General features: G+C 47.7%; 1 protein-coding gene across 2 annotated transcripts in view; it reads right to left on the minus strand.

The window, feature by feature from the left end:
- Positions 1 to 2,526: 2,526 nt before the first annotated feature.
- SHISA6 (shisa family member 6) overlaps positions 2,527 to 14,490 on the minus strand; it is a 245,594-nt gene continuing 233,630 nt past the window's right edge. The window contains exons 6-7 of one of the 2 annotated variants that reach the window (XR_005107700.1): positions 5,523 to 8,767; positions 2,527 to 3,187 (exon numbers count right to left, since the gene is read on the minus strand). Coding sequence is in view for 1 of the 2 variants with exons in the window: in XM_037409331.1 (XP_037265228.1) it covers positions 8,217 to 8,767 (551 nt within the window). In the remaining variant the exon portion in view is untranslated. Of the gene's footprint in view, positions 8,768 to 14,490 lie in introns of both variants that reach the window. The other variant, XM_037409331.1, reaches the window with a different exon arrangement.

Consider the following 14,490-nt stretch of genomic DNA (forward strand, 5'->3'; position numbering starts at 1 on the left):
AGGCAACTGAGAGCAGTGCTGATCCTTTGGTTTGGGAAACATTCCCATATGTGGTGCTGGAGCCCAGGAGTTGCGGAGAGCTGCTTGGAAGATGTGATTGATGGAGCAGCCACCCCTCCCACTTGGACTTCTGTCCTCCTTCACACTTCCACAGCATCTCTGGGGTCTCCTGGCAGTGTTTCTGGATTTTGCCTTGCAGGGAGTAGACACGGTCCTATCTTTTTTCACATGTGAAGATCTTAGCCTTCCCAGACAGAAGGATTGCTGCTTTGCTAATTGAATACTTTGCCTCCCTGAAGCTCTGGCTCTGCTCTGTGCTGACCCTGGGGTGAGGACCTGATACCAGGACCGTGCTGTAGGAGTCACCTGTGTTGAAGCTGTCTCCATCAAGGAAAAGAAATGGCTGGCAAAATCCAGCCCTCTTGTTCCTCAGGTAAGCCTACACCCTTACCATCACACCCATCACCAAGTCCTTCCAGATAAAGGTCTTTTGTTTGACAGGCCCCTGCCCCCAGCTGTCTTGCCCTTTCTGTGCTCTGCTACCTCTGGGTCCTCAGTGAGGTTATCTGCCGGGTCATGGGGAGCTGCTCAGCCTGCCCCTGTCCCACCAGACAGGTCTGCCAGATCGGCTCTGCACCATGCGCTATTCCCCAGAGAGGTGAAGTGGAGCCTTCATCACCACACCTTCCCCCAGACACCATGGAACTGTGCCATGCTCTGGCTAGGTTGGTGCCAGCAGAGGGCAAGGACCACTGCCTCCTGCCGTGCAGCCTGGGGACATCCCTGCTGCATCACCCAGGACATGGCACTGGCTGGATGGGCCAGGCGCTTGCTCTCTCCCATGACATCCACCAAAGTGTCCCTCCAGTCACACATGTGAGGCCATACCCTGCGCTGCAGGGACCTGATCTGGGTGGTGCCAGCCTGCCCAGGCCACTAGAGACACCTCTCTGGGCCACCACCGAGATCCTGCAGAGATCACTTAGTGGTGCCAGTGAAGACAGCCTGAACGAAGGCTGGATAACAGAGCGTAAGCTCTTCACCAAAGTACCAAAATAAATTATTGCAGGAATTGGAAATAGTGGGATATATTGTCCTGTGAGGTAAGAATTGGCTCCAGCTTTATCTCGGTCATCATTGGCTCACAGCACCATAAATCCTGCTATTCTCTCTGATACCTTTTATGGGAAACGGAGAAATTAGCTAATTCCCCATCGTTCCCTCTCCACTTATTAGTGCTACAAAGGATTGGGTAATTATGAATAGAACTGCCTGGCAAAATGAAAATTCTCCCTTAAAAAAGCATTTTCATTAACTCTGCTGGGTTCTTGTGTTTCTTTAGATGTACTGATCATGCCTTCCTGACACTGAGCTCCGCTCTTATGGAGCCAGCAGACCCCAGGCACTAACCTGGCCAAAGGGCTATGAAAGGGCTTCATCTTCCCACTGGACCTGCCCTGGAAGGGGATTGCCTTCTCTTGGTGGTGGTGGGGTGTTACTCAAAGTGCGTTTAAGCTGAGCAGCAAAGCAACAGCAAGCTGTGCCTGAGGGAAGGCTGCAGAGCCTGGGGCTTGGTGGGTGGGTGATGGTGATGTGATCACCCCTGCACCACACCAAGGCATGACTGGGGAAGGATCCCTGGGGCATTAGCCCTGGGATGTTATCTCAGCAGCAGTCCTTGAGCTCAGGGCCAGAGCAGCAAGGTGGCAGAGAAGGGGCAGGGCAGAGACGTGGCACAGGTGGGTGAGGAGAGCTTCTCCCCAAGCCCTGCAGTGCAGGGGCGGGCTGCCAGCAGCCCCACGGTGCGAGGGAAGCAGCACCCACAGTGCCTGCCCCCCTTCATCTGCTCCCAGTGCTGTGAAAGGGTGCCGATGCCTCCACAGTTTTTAATTCCCGCAATCCTTCCCTATTACCAGCTATCACATTTTTAATGTAAGCAAATTTACATAATGCTGAAAGCAAATTAATATGAAAATGGAAATATAGGATTTGACACTTCCTCCACAAAAAAACAAGAGAAAAACCTTCCACGTTTCCCAACTAGACATAGTAGTAACAGCCCCAGGCTCAGAGCTGGTAGACACGAAAATGCAGTTTCACCCTCTGTGGTAGCAGTCGGGGCTGGTGAGTGAGGAACACGCTCTGGCTTCTTGGCACTTCTCACATCTTGGAAGAATGACAGGGAAACTCCCATGTGTGCGGTATTGCCAACATCAAAAGCAAAGCCTCTGTTGAAGCCTCCAGCCCTATGGGACATTTCACAAGTTCCGACTTTGCAATACAAGGCTTTCTAGATGGAGAATGAATCATAGTTTACAAATGCAAAATTAAAGAAGGGCAACTTTAAAATAAAATCTTACAGGCTGGCATGACAAAATTTTACAGCAAATAGTAACGTCTCACTTTTCTCCCCCTGCTATATTCTGGCATGATGGTGGAATGCAGTTAATAAATGTGTAAAAATAATGACTCTTCCAGACCTTGTAGCATTCATTTTAATAGGCGCTATTTAACTACACACAGAAATATAGATATCTACCTTTCCAACGCTGGTTACAAAGATTGGGAAGGCTGCCAAGAAAATGGCCTTTTTTTCCCCCAATAGATATCAAAAAAGAAACAATTTATATGTTGAAATTGCCTTTATTTTTTAATCCATAAATATTTGTTACTGACAAAAGTGGAAAAATCCTTAAGACTCTAAATTTTACTAAACTGATAATAGTTTTGTTTACAGTACATACAGAATGTGCTTTTACAGGTAAGTATAACAACAAGAATAATACAGAGAAAAACAGTCAAATACTGCTCATCTTGAAGCTTATTTAATGGTTAACCAAGAGTCTGTGCAAAGTTACAGATACAAATGTACTTCCTCTTCAGTACTACTGTATAATAAACATGGAATCCATAAACTGGGCTAAAGCACAAAAATATCCACTTAAACCCTCTTAGGAAATATTGTCCCCCAAACTAAAAATATTACAGTAAAAGTGTCTTTCTCAGAGCCAAGAAATTCTTGCTACAAAAACGTCTAACGTGTTTGCAGACAGAAGGTCGGGAGCCGTTAGGAAGCACACGGGCAGGGTGATGGACACACGTCTTCCTGCAGCGGAGGCGGTGGGGATGGAGCATCCCGGGCATCGTGCGGTCACGGCAGAGACACGGGACGCCGCTTTGCTCGCTACTGAGAGGAGAGATCTCTTTCAGATTTATGATGATGTGCTCCAACGGGATCGTCCAGCTGTCCCCTTGCCCCTGGGCTGCCAGCGGGTGAAGTATGGGTTGGTTTTCCCAGCTGGGCTTTGGGCTCAGTGCTGGCACCTCCGTGAGAGCCATGAACCACCCGAGGGGCTGGGAACGACACCTACCACCCACTTACAGACGTACAGCACAGAGGTGGCTGCTCTCTAACCAGCAGCCCCAATGCAGGCTTATTGCTAACAACACTTTTTATGAAAAGATTTAAGCCCCTTTCTCACTTATTTCCCCCACTGACTTCTCTCTCGTCTGAAATATACTTGACCGCGAAACCTGCATGTCAAATAGATTTCAGCAGAGTCCCTCCTTCCAGATCGGCACTGAATCTGAAACAAAACTGAGACAAGCTATTTCTCTATCACATGAACTGAAGATGGCAAATTGATCACAAATTAGAACACTCACTTCAAATACAACTAAAGTTACCCTCTTTCATGAAGTTGTGGTGGAAGAAGATGAAGACATCTTCCCAGCCACCAGGAACTACCCATCTCTTACAAAACCTTGATGCCAGGCTCTCGCAGATTCCTGGTGGGAATGCTTCTGATAGACACAAGAACAGAAACACGCATGCGGGAAGCCCAGGTTCATGGGAGCAGCTCTGCAGCCAGCCAGGCTGGCAGAACAGCAAACAGAAATGAAACCTAGGTCAGGAAAGGAGGGCTTACTCACTGGTAACTGTCCGTTTCTTCCCACCCACCCCCATCCCCCAGTAACAGATCATTATTTATAAAAGGAACATTAAAACATTGAAAAATATTTCGTTTTTCCTTAAAACACAATTCACCGGCATGAGAAGACTTTTATGACAAAATTTCCATTCCATGTGGTGCTCTCTGTGGTTCATTAAAAACAGGTTTCCACATTTCAAAGAGTGATTTAATATCGTTTGGAAGCTTAAATTGGTACTGGGTCAGTCGGAACTTAATGACTGCATTTTGCACTATGTATGTATATGTATGTGTTCGTGTGTATATACATATACATACATGTCTCTGTATCAATGACAGAGTTGTATAAAATCCAGTGCAGCTCACTGTTATGTGTTTCTGCTTGGGGAATGCAAATAATTATCAGTTTGTAGGAAATAATATAAACTTTTCTCTTCCCCCTCCCCCAGTCCCTGCACATGCACTCTGGGAACTGGGTGCTCCACAGATGTGTGTTCCCACCTGTGGGTTGGAGATAGACAGATCAATTCTTCAGAGTATATTAGATTAATCAAGGCAGATTAAATTTTACTATACAGAGGAATTTGACTGCTTCCTGCTTTTCTCCTGAATGCAGAACGCTACGGTGACTCAGCCAAGAGGAGAAGAAAGCAGAAAGGTCAAAGAGCAGGTGACAGCGTCCCTTAGAGCTGCTGCCTGCTCGGGACCCTGGCCAGAAGGAGAGCAAGGGAAATCTGGGCAGCTGCATCCCCCCACCCCAGCACTCTCATTCTGGACAGACACCGGGTTGCAACACATCAGACGTGATGTGGCAGGACAATGGTGACAAACAATATTAATGAAAATGCTTTGCTGTTCTACAGTGTCTGTGGTGAGAGGGTCTCAAAGCACTTCATAGACGTTATGGGATGAACCCTCATAATGCCTCTGCGGAACAGGAAAGTGTTACCATCATCATCACATGTTGACCACGGGGAACCAAGTGCTGGGGACCAGGCTGTGGATCACGACACCTAGTCCTGGACCAAGTGTCCTTTCAGCGACAAACTCTCAGAATGAAGAATAAGGGAGAAAATGACGTAAGAACACCTCTGTGTGCTGAAATGGCTACCAGCCTGTTGCAGCACACAAAGCAAGCCATGGGAGCACATGGTGCCCAGGAGCAAAACGTGGTCACTCAGGGCACGGTGTTTCCAAAGAAATTTGCTGAAAATTTTCTGTGGTGGTGGCAGTCCTGAAGAGATTTGACCTAGAAAGGCGTTTGGATGGTTCTTGTTGGACACATCCACTTGAAACTGTTGAGTGGGTGTGAAAGACGAGGAAATGGGGCTAAGATTTCTTTGGAGGATTATTGCCCAGGTAGGACAAGTTAGCAGAGGGCCTGTGATACGTGTCAGTCAGAATAAGAGAAGGCTCTGAGGTCAAATGGCCTGGAGCACAGCACAGCATCTGCACAGGTTACTTGAGTGAAAAAATTCCATATTTGTATCTTGACCAGCAGCTTCTTAGTTCACGAATGGAACATTTAGGTGAAGACTAGAGCTTGAGACATACAGCTATGGAAATGGAAAGAGAGCAGTGTTCACCTACCCGTGGCCTCACTTGGTCACCTCTGCTCCTCCAGCTCTGCCACCTCAACTCCTGGAGACTCTAGGGTGGACCCTCCTCTCCCACAGTGTTCACATCTCCCTGCTTGCAGAGGGGAGATCCTGGCTTTGCTTGGGCCAAGAGAGAATGGAAGAGCCTCAGAACCTCAGCAGGGACTGCCTCCCCATCAGCCATGTGCGTTCCTCTTCTCTTCACAAGAGTCACAAACTTCGGTCTGTGGGAAGGTCAGCAAGGGCAATATCTTCACAGGGCATGCCTTCTGTGAAGGAATATCCATTGACTGAGCTGAGGAGCTTGGAGGTAGTCAGGGGAGAGAAGTGTCCATCAAGGGAAGGGGTCAGGAGATGAGGTGTGAGCCTTTCGTCTCTTGTCCCTCCCGTGCCATGAACTGCCACCTTGATCCATAGACAATTCAGGTTGTTGCCTAGAATGGTTTTGCCCAAGGCTGCGTGGTAGTGATCATCTGAACCGTGGAGACTCTTATTTATTCCTTCCCAGCTCAGTTTCCATCAAACAAAGCCCTGGTGCTTCTCACAGATGGAGTCCTTTCCCAACACAGCCTCCATCAGGCAGGGCAGAAGCAAGCTCATGAACTAGGACCAGCAGCCCCAGGACAGTCTGGGAAGGGGAAAGGCTGCATGGCTATCCCACCGAGGTCTACCTCTAAATCCCACCAGGGGAAGATGGCATGCTCCTCCTGCCTACCCTGCACCAGCAAAACCTGGTGCTGCATTGTGAGCCTCCACACAAGTCTCAGGCTCACAACAACCTGCAATCGTATGCTACAGGACTGACGTGTTGACCTGGGAACATCATTAAGGCCAGGAGGTGGGAGGTATTTAAGGAGAGGGAGAAGGACAGAGATAATTTAAATGAAGTTTAGTGAAGAGATGGCTCTTCACTAGGAAAAGATTCAGCGTGGGAATGTAGGACGTGAAGAGAGCAGTACTGCATGGGAATGTGTTTACAGCCTGAAGTCGGTTGTCGTTTCACCCAGAGGAGATCACACATGCTGTTTGCTTGGCAGCATGGGGGTGTGCATGTGGTGGGGCTTGGAGTGCACACCACGGATGGTGTCCAGCACTGACAGTTACAGCACCAGGTCTGGCTGGCCTTCAGAAACCTCTGAGACCCTTTCCTGGCCACAGAAGTATGTCCCAGTCTGAGTTCTACAGAATTTGGTAGGAACACAAATACAAGGGGGGGAAAAATAAAACTGAAACAAAACCAAAGCCAACAAAAACCAAAGCCAAGCCCAATCTGGCTAGAAAGCCGAAGATAAAACCCTCACAAATTCTGGACCCACGAGTCTACCTTTTAAAGATTTTACAAATATACAGTATCTAATTAGCATTATATCAGATATACAACATGCCCATTTATTATAATTATGCTGATATATAATTTATATGCATGAAATGTAACTGTCTTCATGGTTAGGATTGGTACTCAGTGGAATTTGAATTTGGAAGGTTTTCTTGGGGGGCTATTACATGGAGAGAAAAATCATGGAAAATTACTGACCTGCTTTTTGGTAGAGAGAGACACCCTCAGCTTTGTGCTTCTGCTAAGGGCTACAAAAAGATTTGCTATGTATGGAGTTCTAGGTCGTAACTGAGAGGAGAAGATATGTTCAGAAACTGGGGAACTGGTCTGCGATTCTGTGAACTGGGCCAGTGGAGAATGCTGTCAGCAAAAAAAAAACTTCTGGGGAGCAAATCCAGGCTTGGTAAAATGTGGGGTAACCTCGCCTTGCAGGGGTCTCGGTGGAGCCAGGACCTCCCCCCGCACAGGTCAGCAGTGGAAGCTGAACCAATTCTGGTGCTTTAGGTTCAGCAGTGGCGAGAAGCTGGAGGAAGAGAAGCCCCAATCCTCCTTCCTATTTACACGTTGGAGACATCGATATACTAGAATGAGTGGAGAAAAGGGTCTAACAAGCATTTCAGCATATTTGTGCTTATTGAACACATCAACCCCACTACTTCCTACACTGAGAGAGCAGGCGATTTGTAGGCACTAGTATGTTTTTATATTATGAGTATATTTAATATAAACTAAAACCTTATTTCTCAGCCAGGCTATTCTTGTCCCTAGATCTGTCAGTCCCCTAGGAAGGTCTGCCCTTGAGTTCACTGCAAGGGTTACAAAGAACAGATGTATGGTGCTGGCTGATACTGAGCGGTCCAGAGGTGGTCCCCAGCAGCCAGAAGCTTACCTACTTGCTACAGAAAGGCCAAAGATGAAGGCTGGCATGAGGACCGAGAACGGGGCCCCTTCCCCCAAGGATGAGGTGCTGCATGTTGTCCTCCCTGTCATGGGCTGCATGAGACTGCTTCTACTTGTAGCAACTGAAAAGTCCTAAGTTCGTAAAAACAATGAGATGATGCAGGTGAGCCCTTGGAAGGAGCCATCTATTACTATGGCTTTCTTTGACAGAAACTGATGCACGTCAGGAAATTTCCTCTATTATCCCTCCCTATCATCTGTTTGCTTGCTCAGGTTCTTCTTATGTCACCGATGAAGGGGTGGCTTTAAAAACAAGGTGGATGGGACTGTCAGAGAAGTCTTTTCAGACACTGAGTTATTAGAGGTTATCTTGGCCTATAAGGCCACTGCAGTATGGGGTGCTGTGGCCACCCCAGTCCTTAATGAGTATCTACAATGCACGAGGTCATATCAAACAGTCACCTCTGTTTTGCTCGCTGTGCGGTAGTGGTGGTGGTGTCCTGGGATATAATGCAGTTGTTCTACCGTGTTGTGCCGTCGGGAGGCAAATGCTTGGCGCTTGGCAGAGGTTGGGTTCATACCTAAAGTATTGTACAAGTTATTTGAGGCACTAGGATGGGAGTGCATTTTTGTCATCCTGTAGCGATCCAAGACGGGTGTTGATACAAAGACGTCTGTGTGTGACAATGCCCGTGACATAGACTGCTCGGGGTACCCTGACCGCTCCGGGGAGAGCAGGGGGTCTTGGGAGTGGAGGCGCTCTGCGGACAAAAGCTGCTCGTCTGAGAGGATCCGTTCATAGGACATGCTAAACTCCTCGGGCATGATCCTCTCAGGAGACAGCACTCTGTCCTGGGACATGGCCCTGATGGGGCGGCGAGGTCTGTCCCTGTGGTTGGTCTGTTGAGACATCTTGATGACGTTGATAGGGAGCGTGCCCCGGGCTGCCAGGTCAGGCAGGTGTCTCCTCCTCATGTAGTATTCATCAGCCTCTTTGTCAGCTGTGGGAAAGGAAAGGGAACGGTTAGAAATGTCAGAGCGTTGTCCCACGGGGTGAGAAGGGGCTGTGTACAGACACAGCCTTGGAGCAGCCTCCTGGTGAGACCCGAGGGACCACCTGCCAGCGGTGGGACCTGGGCATGGACACCCATGTCAGGGTGCTGCCTGTCGGGGAGACGCCAGCCCTGTGTGGGTTGTGTCCCCGTGGGCTGATGGCAGACAGGGAGAGGTATAATCGCATGCAGGGGGGTGTAAGTGCCCGTGCAATGCATCACACCTTCTTGCACCATGACACAACAGGCCCCGTGTGCTGCCAAGTCCAGACGGTGGCATCGCATGATTAACACGAACGGTGAGTTATGGAGCAATTATCAAATCTGACCTTCACGATACACTTATAAAGAAAGCACAGGGAAGGTGAGCTGAGGCAGACAAGTTCCCCATGTGAGGAAACTCATTCCTCGTTTCTGGCCTCAGATGTGGATGTGCTATGGAATCATGAGTTACCTCATCACATTTTTTATTACTATTTTTGAATATTTGTAAATGTGATCACAAACCAGGTTTGGTAGGCATGGGATGCTCTTTCTGAGATACTGAATCATCTGCCTAAAGTTTCTTTTTCTTCAGACGCCTTGGTTGATATAATAGACTTTGTCCCATGGAATGTTTCTTGGTAAGTTTGCTGCTTCTGTGTCTTAATTGATCTCTTTGTTGCTCAGAAACTCAGCACAAACACGCATGCATGCGCTCCTCTTGGCTTTCAGAAAAATGCTTCAGGCTCAGAGAGGTTGTTGGCTACTGCAGCTGTATCCTGATACAACACTTTAATCCTACAGCAGCTGGAATCACCTGGTTCAACCAACATGTAATTTGAAGAAACAACTTCTCAATTATTTCAGATTTTTTTCAAAAAAACCCAGCAACAGAAACACAAAAGCTTTCTGGTAAACCCATTTGATATTCGTGTGCCTTAAACTGGGGTACTGAGGTTACCTACCTGGGAGGAGCACGAGCAGTCCTTGGGCTTCAAGCCCAATGCAGTTTGTGAACTGTCTTGATGTGCCTGTGGCTGCAGAGGTGTAAAGTGTGGAACACCAGTCCCTCACCCTGGTTACCCAGAGCTCTCCTGGACTGGCGTGCTTGCTGCTGATGGGATTTGCTCTCCAGAGTATGTATTGTAGGAATGAGTCTTTTTTTTGCAATCAAAAACTTCTTGGAAGAGTATCTCATTACAGATGTCAGACAGCAGCTCCCCTGGCCTCAAACTCCTGTGTCTTTAAAATCACCTTCTAGGAAGCCTGAGAAGGACTGGGGAAATTCCGTATGGCTACAGCAATTCTAGACATTTTTGTTCTATAATGTGGCCATAGACAGACTTGCACACACTTAGTGTGCACAGGCTTGATAATGATGCTTGAAGCTGGGTGCAGAATAGAGGCTAAGCAATTAGTACTCTGGCACTTGGCCTCTGTTCTGGATGAGAGAAGTTGCACTGGATTTGCCCAAGTGACTCTAAATAGATGTAATTAAAGCAGAGAATGTCCCAAATGGAGATGTGCTTGGATGCTCACACCTGGCTGTGGTAATTGCCAGCTACAGCTAAACCAGCTTATGCAAGGTTTACGGTGGTCAGAGCCTGCTAGTGAGCCAGCAGAATCGGCTGATTAAAAGTGGTTGGAATTTTTTCCTTGCTAATTTAGATAAAAAATGCAGCATGGTATACACTTTAAAAAGTTTTGCCAATTAGGAGCATTTAAAAAGATCCTTTCCTTCCCTCTTCCAACCCTGTAAACAGTGTAGCAGTCTGCATGGCCGCTTGCTGGCAGTGGCTAAACCATCCAGGGAACTGATTTCATTTCAAAGGTGCTTCTAGGCTCGTACAGGCTGTCTCCTCCCGTGGTGCTGAGAGACACACATCGATGCTGGCACGGCTATCCTGAGAACATTGCAGGTGTAGACAAACTTCACATCTCCATCTCAAAGGAATCAAAGCCGAAACAGCGTTTTCCCGTGAACAACAAGATGGTTTAAGCAGGCACCAGACAGACATTTAACAGGCTGTTGCCTCTGAAAGGTGGTGGCAGCTCGTCGGTGTCGCTGAGCCAGTCATGGAGAACGTAGCTTGAAGAGAGGCCGAGCGTGCTGTATCGCACGTGTGCCTTCATGCCAGGGGAGAAGCTCAGCACAGCTCTGTAAACAAAGCAATTCTGCACCCAGGGAAAGCAGTGCAACAAATACAGCTCCAGGCTTTTGAGACTGGAGGCACCAGGTGCTTCACCCACTGCGCGGTGGGGGAAACTGTGGACACCAGGTTGCATAGTTTGCTCGAATCAAAATGTCTCCAGGACTTGAAACCATCCGGTCTGATTCATCCCATCCGCATTGCACCACCCAGTTCACTGGGGTAGTGAGGCTCTGATACTGCTACCCCTCATCTTCTCATTGATGCTCGTGCGATAACTGACATTTGTAATTTTAGCCACAATAAAACTACAAATATGCTTCTCCCTGATGGATGTGCTTAAAAATTCAGAAATGCGTCCTAAGTGGATTCACAAAGGCCAGGAATGATGAGCAGACAGAAGGAAATCACTGATGTATTGATTGACAGAAATTTCTCTTTTTTTAAATCAGTCTCATACTTCTGGGGCTTCACTTGTTTTTTTCAAACATTTGGAAGTGGGATTACTAGAAATCACATTTTCTGCACGATTTCTGGGCTTTTTAGTTGTGGGGGTTTTTTCTGCCCCTTCTTTCTTCCTTTGGCAGTTTCTAGAATATTGACCAGGACTGGTCTCACCAGACTTTGGGAGTGTTTGTCTGACCTGGCTTTGGGATAAACTGATTTGCCCTCAGATGGCTTTTCCACCCCACCCCCTCCCATTTGGAGGGAGACCCCCAAATGGGTGCTCCTACCCACACATCCCACCTCAACATGTCTAAGATGCCAGAGCAGAAAGGCAGAGCACAGCTTCCCTGGCACTGTCATTAGAGAAACAAGGTGCCTTTGTGGCACTCTGGGAAGAGAATGTGGAAAAGCCAAGGATACTTTTTCTTCCCTTGGTTATATGTTAACATGGTTAAAATATGTATACGTGTATGTGTGTAAAGCCATCATAGTAATTCCTTTGCTTTTCTTAAGGGTAATTTCTTTGCTTTTCTTTCTCTGCAGTTCCAGTGTATTTCTTCTTTGGGCTTGTCTCTTCTGTTTTAATTGGCTTTAACATTTTAAAGCTGCCTAGTCATTTGTGATGATTCTTTAGCCAATACCAAGTGGTTTAATATGCCTGAAAATATTAGCTTCCTGACTGACTGACCTTTCTAACTTAGCTGGAAACAGCGATTCCCTGGAGTGCTGGGCAGGACAGAATTAATACAGCTGCTGTTGCTCCGCCGTGCGTTCCCACACCCACCCACCCACCACAGCTTTTCCCACACGCCAGCCTGGCACGGGGCTTCCCATGGCGGTGGTACCCTGACCCTCGGACCCCTCAGAGACCCTCCTGCCCCTGCACAGGCAGCAGCCCTGGGTGGGTTTCCTGGTGGCTGTGCCGTGAAGTTAGAGCTGGGGAGGCAAACAGCCAGGGAAGGTGGAAGCTCACTGCTCTCATGGGACCGGCTTCTGGGCTGGCTTCTGTGCAGCCAGCAACCTGTTTCCTGCTGCTCCAGAAAGGTCTGGCTCATCTTCAAGCCCTTGCTCTGGAAGGAGAAGCAGCTGTGGAGCTGTTTTCTCAGTCAAATGCCTGCAGAGGTGAGTGCCTGCCCTGCAAACCCAGCGGTGAGGAGCTCCCCTCTCCAAGCTGGGCACCCCCCAGGGACTCGCAGGTGCTGGCAGCAGGTAGAGCTCATCTCATCCTTGTTGCACCCATCACTTAGCTGAGTATCCCAAAGTGAGACATACTTCATTAAGCTCTAGGCATCAAAAATTAGGCTTTCTATCCAGCAAAGAGCTAGGTAGCTTACCAGAGCAACCCTGGTGTCAGTGAGGAACTGGCACCTTCAGAGGGTCCATATGGAGATGCCCACCCTTCGCTGGCTATAGGGATGCCTGCACCTACAGACAGAACAGCTGCCTGACAGCTGGGTGGCTAAAGAAGGGTGAGGTGAGTCTGGCCATACCCTTGCTGAGCTCTGCCTCCGTATCTCTGGCAAGGAGGTACCAAATATTATTTCTTCCTGGCTATCCCTTGATTATTCAATTTAGATGTTTTGGGGCAGAAACTGTCTTTCACTATCGGTCCCTGCTAACGGCAGGAAAATAAAGTGACCTTTAGCTGTCTGCCAAGCCTGAAGAAACCCAGACAAATAGCTGGAACAGTTTAAAAAAGTATCTAATGCCTTTTGTTTTACTAAGAAGTAAATATGTTTGTTAACGAGCTCTTCACAGCATTCATTTTTTTAATCACGGCAGGGAAACAAGTAATTTTAAGCATGAAAAATAAACCCCCAATAATCCATTTGCAAACCCCAGTGTTTAGGTATTACTTCTGGATTGTGTGTTGCCTTTAGCTCCTTCATATGGAATAGGACAATGATGTTGCTGGCATTTGACAAGGGAAGGTCTAGGAGCTGGGTGCCTGTTTTCCTTTGGCTCTGGAGAAGACCATCTATAAGTGATTCTGTGATTCTAGAGGTGCTGAGTATATGCAAGCCCAGTGGGAGCGTGGAGTGCTTAGCACTTTTGGAGCTGAAACTGCTTATTTAGTTAGTCAGACACAGAGTGTGAGGCAGTTGGTTTGACATTTGTCAGGTGCTTTGCAAGAGTGTGCAGGAATTTCCTTCAGGGTTGATGCTGCTGGAAAGAAGTGGGTGAAGGAACCCCACTCCAGCCGATGGCCAAAGACTGACTTGAATGTTCTTAGATTCGTGTTGGCTGTCAGGTATCCTCTGCACGGGGACAGGGATGTTAACTGTCAGGGAAAGCTCAAGAGAGGGACACTGACTATGCCCAGCACATTCTTGAGAACGTTTAATCTTGGTACCTTAACAGAAGCTTATTTTTTTTTTATTTTAGACACATACCTAGGAAATGCAGTGGCAGAGTTCAGTACATAATCCCTTCTGCTGTGATCTACTGAGGGACAGGCTGGACAGGCAGGGGACTGTCCTTTCTCCAGCTGCTGAGCAAAATTTTCTGCACCCAATGGGTCAGACTGCTAAGACATCACTTAGTAAGGTACGTCTCGGTGCACAGATAGCATTGCCTCTGTGTGAATGAATTTATACTTGGTGTGAGTCGGTTAAGCATTGCAGAAGTAGGTAAAGGACAGCATTCAAATCTGACATACATTTCCAGATGTTGGCTGTGGTGGAAGGGGTGGGAATTTCAGTTAGCCATTTGTGGGTTTTTTCCCTGTTTCAGCGAGATACATCAATATCTTTAACTTGGAGCTCAAGGAGATTTCACTGAGCATCTGCACACAGTAAGTAAAGCAATGAATGTACCACGGACTGGAAGAGGCTCTGACCATCCCCCGCCCAACAAAACAGCCGTTGCTGGTATCCCTGGTGGGCACTTCTCTAACCTGTTCTCAGTGAAGCCAGGACAGAGGCCTCCCAAACCTGGCATAGGACATATGTGCCCCAGGTAACCCCAGGCACTGCAAATCAGTTTCAAATGGAACAGCAGGTTTTGGGGTGACCCAGAGGGTACATTTCTTGTTCTGAGAAATTTTCATTTCAATTGAGAAATGAAAATCAATCATCACCTCAAAATGGGGAC

Source organism: Falco rusticolus, chromosome 1 (genome assembly GCF_015220075.1).
Source record: "Falco rusticolus isolate bFalRus1 chromosome 1, bFalRus1.pri, whole genome shotgun sequence".
Lineage (NCBI taxonomy): Eukaryota > Metazoa > Chordata > Aves > Falconiformes > Falconidae > Falco > Falco rusticolus.